Raw genomic sequence first — 5000 nt, forward strand, 5'->3', positions numbered from 1 at the left:
TTGCTGTGGATAGATGTGTTTGCATCATCATGGCAGCTGAAGAAAGCGTTTCAGCAACTGAGGTCTCCAACAAGGAAGAGTCCTCATTGACCTTACTACAGAAGTTAGAAACCACATTTGGCGAAGAAATCAAAACAGCTTTTGAAAGTAAGTGTTCCACGTAGCGTGCACTCGGACTTTTGATGTAAGCTTTACGTTTGCGAAGCTTTTAGTACTTGAACTGACATTAATTGAAACATCCTAAACTTTAACTTTTGCTACTTAGAGGAGGAAATAATCGACGATTTCTCAATTAAAGACTTAGCTCAGAGAGAACCAGATGCGCCGATATTTACTAGATTGGGTCTGACGTATGGTAAAGCGGTGAAATTTAGAAAAGAATTTGGAGAACGTTTGGAGTCCGTACAGTCAAGACCATTGTCTCCGCCGGTCAAACCAACAATGGCAGCCATTGCCAGCTTTACACCAGAAACGAGACGACTGTATTTATCAAAGTAAGACATGTTTCTCTTGAGTTTATCGTTGGCCTGAACTTGAACTGGTATCATATATAACCTTTTCAACAAACATTCCTAGTTAGTTTCGCACAGGCGCATATTCCCTTCCCCTCTTCACAGCACAGTTATTTGGCACTCATCATTAGTAACCCCTCAGTAAGTACAATCCCAATGAAACTTTACTTTACCTCCCCAGTATCTTGCTTGTGTGAGTGCTGTAATTTAGAAAGAAATCTAACAAATCCTTCTGTTTCACTCTACCTACATAAACAGTGATATGTAAAAACAGTTATAATCCATCAAATATTTTTGCTCGTGCGCAATTGGTCTAAACTTGTCACGTGACTGAATACTCCCCGGGAATATCCGAGAATATTCCCCAGTTTTCAAAATTGCATGCGTTGCGTAAAAGATTTGAAAGATAATAAACACAATAGCCTCCATTTGAGGCAAAAATATGCTCGGATATTTGTCCTTGGACATTATCTGTTCCTCGATGCTCAAGCTCTCGGAAAACTGTTCCCTTCTCGGAACAGATATTGTCTGCGAACAAATATCTGAGCATATTTTTGCGCCAAATGGAGGCTATTGTTGATTCAATCTTGATATAAAAATTTCTTGCAGAAGAAAGAAGGTTGGGGTTCTGGCAACTGAAAAGTGGGGGCCAGAATTTCCCAAGTTCAACTCTCCACAAATGAAGGCAGAACTAAATGAGTTCTCAGCAAAAATAGCACCACTTTGCAGTATCCCAGAGGTTGGATTCAATGAGGAGGGAATAGCAAAGCACATCCAAGATTTCTGTAATGAGCAGAGACGTTATCTCAAGTTGAAACGCTTTAAGGTACATAAATTACCCTTATTATTATTGATATTTCACTACACTGCACTGTTGAATGATTGGTATGTATGTGGGAGTGTCAGACATTTTATAGACAGACTAAATTGTTTGTTGTGACTAATTTTGTGATTTCTTGTATAAGATTGCAACTTCAGAGCTCTGCTAAGAACAATTGCCTTAATGTTTAATATGAATATACATTTTTTTTATTTGAAACTCTTTAGTCTGCTAGTTCTGAAGACAATGAAGTAGATCTAAATGACCAGCCTAAAAAGAAAAAGATTCATCGAAAGGTATGTGCTCATTAAATTTTTGTTGCGAAATTCTAATCACATATCTGTAACCTTGTTTACAAAAAGAGGACTGGAGGCACTAAGGTCATCGACGAACTTGTGTACTTACTTTCCTTGGAAAAATAGAGTAACCAATGATTGGTTGCACTAATTTGGTTATTGGGAAACTACCATCTAAACTTATCTGTGACAATTTTTGTTCAATTTTCAATAGTTATATTATGGCAGTGATTAATTTTAATGATGAAATTCTTTTTAGTCTGCCAGCTGTGAATCAGAGGGCCAGCCCACAAAGATAAAGACCAAGCCAAAGGTAACACTAATGCCAAATTAAATTTGATAGAAATCATCATTTTGCCTCCACCTACATTAATTTGCCTATGGGTGGAAATTTTTTTCGACCAACTTTAAGGTGCTTTTTTACTAGGTGGTTTAACTAACCTGATATGGAAAAAGCAGTGGCTAATGGGTAGTGCAATGGTCTCTGAATCAACCAGCCTGGGTCAATGTGTTGTTTTCTTAGGCAAGACACTCAACTCCCAGTCTCTTCCTTCACCTTGGTGCTTACATGAGTGAAAACAATTCACTGCTAGGGGCAACCCTGCAATGCCCCATCCAGCGTGGAGAAGAGATACTCTTAGTTGCTAAATACTACAGAGACCTGGATAAGCTTAAGTGCTATGAGACTTGGCATAATGCAGATTTTACCTTAACATGTATGTATCTGACACATGTAAACTTGCATGTGGAAGTCACAGGCTTGGCTTGAGTAGTCTTGTCATTAAGGTATTTACCCGTTACACCTGTTATGCTAAGCTGAGTATGCTTTATTTTCCCTTGATGCTATGGGTGTGGAGAATAAGGGTACAGGTGACTCAAACGTTAATGTTGTTTGTTGTTTCTGCAGGTGGATGAAAATAAAGATAATGACAGAGATGATTTTGATGATACACAATCAACACTTTCACTAGACACTACTGAAAGTGATAAGGAATCCTCAGGTGATGATAACGTGTGTAGCTCCCAGATGCCAAAAGAGGTTTCTTCAGGGCTGAGACTTCCTGCTCTATGTACATATAATCTAAAGGCTTGTCAGGTGATCTTCAAAGCAGTTTTTGGCAAAGCACAAGTTAACAGGGAGGATGTTGTGAAAGTCCTCAAAAAGAAGTTTATTGTAAAGCAAGACAGACTTACATCATTAACAATGACCCAGCTGATGGAGGTATTAGCTAAGAAACTTGTAAACCAGAAATACTGTTCCATCAAGGATGGGCCAGAGACAAACATTACAAACCTGAGAATGGATGACATCACAGTGCACAAAGAAATTGCTCTCTAGGGTATTTCTTGTTAGAAAAAATGCAAGTCTTGAGAATTATGTTGTGCCACGAAGAGAATTGTTTGGTTGAGTTACTTAGTTCGTATTCAAATATCCATCGACTATCTAGATACATCTTTATTGTTGAATGTGAGAGTTATACTGTGCAAGCATGATTTTACTGAAAATTGAAGACATCAAATCACAGTACACAAAGAAATTGCTCTTTAGGGTATTTCATGTGAGAGAAAATAGCAAGAATACAAAGAGCATTGTTTTGATAAGTTACTTTATTTCTAAACAGATATTAAAATATCTGTTCATTATATCTATACAATTGTAAAGCTGTTCTCTGTTATTGTAAATGCAAGTTGTTGTGTGAGCATGATTTTATTTCACCTGTGAAACAAAATACAGTGCAATAAGTCCGTGTCTTTTAGACAGATGCAAACAGTTTACGCAGTAATGCATGTGCTATCTGCTGTACAATCTTACTCTGATATGATCAAATTGGCCATCATTCAGTGGTATTTACGTGCATGTTACTATATCTTGGCATATTGTGGTTTAAATTTTGATACTGATGTTTGTGGTTCATAGTAAGATAGTATGTTTCGTATATTTGCACATGAAGTCTCTCCTTTAGATTTCCCATCAGATTTATTTTGATTGTAGAGCAAAGCTATAATAATTATATTGTCATATGTATTTATCTTGATTATTCCAGTGATAACCAATAATAAATTGTTGCTGTTAACATAGAAAATTTTCTGTAATTCTATATAATCCTATTACAGCAATTTAAACTGGGTCAGTGCTGAGTTTAAACTGGGTTAATTTTATTCAATTACTGGGTATAAACTGGCTCAATTATTTCCCATTGATGAGTTTAAACTGGGTCAATTTAATCCCATTGCTGGGTTTAAACTGGGTCAATTTAATCCCAGAACTGTGTTTAAACTGGATCAGGTTTATCCCATTACTGGGTTAAAATTGGGTCAATCGAATCCCATTACTGTGTTTAAACTGGGTCAATTTAATCCCATCACTGGGTTTGAACTGGGACAATTAAATCCCATTGCTGGGTTTAAATTGGGTCAAATTTAACCCATTACTGGGTTTAAACTGGGTCAATTTAATCCCATTGTTGGGTTTAAAATGGGTCAAATTTATCCCATTGCTGGGTTTAAACTGGGTCAATTTAATCCCATTACTGGGTTTAACTTGAGTCAAATTTATCCCATCACTGGGTTAAAACTGGGTTGATATAATCCCATTTATGGGTTTAAACTGGGTCAAGTTTATCCCATCTTTGGGGATATAATGGGTTTTTTTAAACCCGAGATTGGTTTTGGTAGCATTTTCCCAGTTTGGGAAATACCAATCAAATACCAATCAAAACCCATAAATTCACCATTTTTTTCCCTATCTGGGAATTGCACAAAGTTCCCTGTGTTTCCTTGCTTCTTTAGTTGTTTTTGTTTGAACTAAAGAACCTCTTTGGTTTTCTCAAATACCAGGTCGTTTGTTATGCTTGCGGAATAGCCCTTTTTCTTCAGTTGCCGTTCAAAGCTAGCCACTAAACTTCGAAGGAAAGTCGGCTCGTATTCATTGCCGTCTTTAGTGCCGACGGAGATGATAAATTGGTTGATGTATTCAGTATTCATTCAGCTCAACCGCTGGAATAACTTCCATTTTCTTGTCTTCGACCTTCGTTTTCAAAAGTCGCTCATGCAATCGTACATCTCGTTCAGTTTTTTGAGCAGCATTTCTGTTTTCTTGTTCTTAAACAAAAATTCCTCAACTGAGCAAACAGAAGCAAACCTTGGCAATTTTTCAAGCGCGCGGTTTTTGTGCAACGGCCGTGGGATGACGATCTTTCCACACATTCATTCATCACTAGTGAAATTTCGTCGTTCGCGTTGCTGATTGGACGAACGATATTTTTTCACAGTGATCTTTTGTCGTTCGTGTTCCTGATTGGCTACGTTTAAAATCAGTACGAATCTTAGTCACTATGATTTTCGTGGATAAATCTCAGTACCTATGATATA

The 5000-nt window shown here is 37.2% G+C and overlaps 2 protein-coding genes and 1 pseudogene across 5 annotated transcripts in view; 2 read left to right on the forward strand and 1 right to left on the reverse strand.

Annotated features, from left to right (window-relative positions):
• LOC137997970 (uncharacterized) overlaps window positions 1–1168 on the reverse strand; it is a 5868-nt gene extending 4700 nt beyond the window's left edge. The window contains exon 1 of the mRNA XM_068844326.1: window positions 1–1168. This exon is cut by the window's left edge and continues 2672 nt beyond it. Within this exon, the coding sequence (XP_068700427.1) occupies window positions 1–31 (31 nt within the window). The 5' untranslated portion in view covers window positions 32–1168.
• Window positions 1–3712, forward strand: part of LOC137997975 (uncharacterized) — a 19980-nt gene extending 16268 nt beyond the window's left edge. For 3 of the 4 annotated variants that reach the window (XM_068844342.1, XM_068844339.1, XM_068844340.1), the window contains 4 exons: window positions 1122–1338; window positions 1560–1628; window positions 1888–1941; window positions 2536–3712. In XM_068844342.1, coding sequence (XP_068700443.1) covers window positions 1192–1338; window positions 1560–1628; window positions 1888–1941; window positions 2536–2967 — 702 coding nt within the window. In that variant the 5' untranslated portion in view covers window positions 1122–1191 and the 3' untranslated portion in view covers window positions 2968–3712. Of the gene's footprint in view, window positions 1–371; window positions 495–1121; window positions 1339–1559; window positions 1629–1887; window positions 1942–2535 lie in introns of those variants that run through there. The other variant, XM_068844341.1, reaches the window with a different exon arrangement.
• LOC137996231 (organic cation/carnitine transporter 2-like) overlaps window positions 1–5000 on the forward strand; it is a 200655-nt pseudogene that overhangs the window by 149105 nt on the left and 46550 nt on the right.

The sequence above is a fragment of the Montipora foliosa genome, chromosome 3 (genome assembly GCF_036669935.1).
Source record: "Montipora foliosa isolate CH-2021 chromosome 3, ASM3666993v2, whole genome shotgun sequence".
Lineage (NCBI taxonomy): Eukaryota > Metazoa > Cnidaria > Anthozoa > Scleractinia > Acroporidae > Montipora > Montipora foliosa.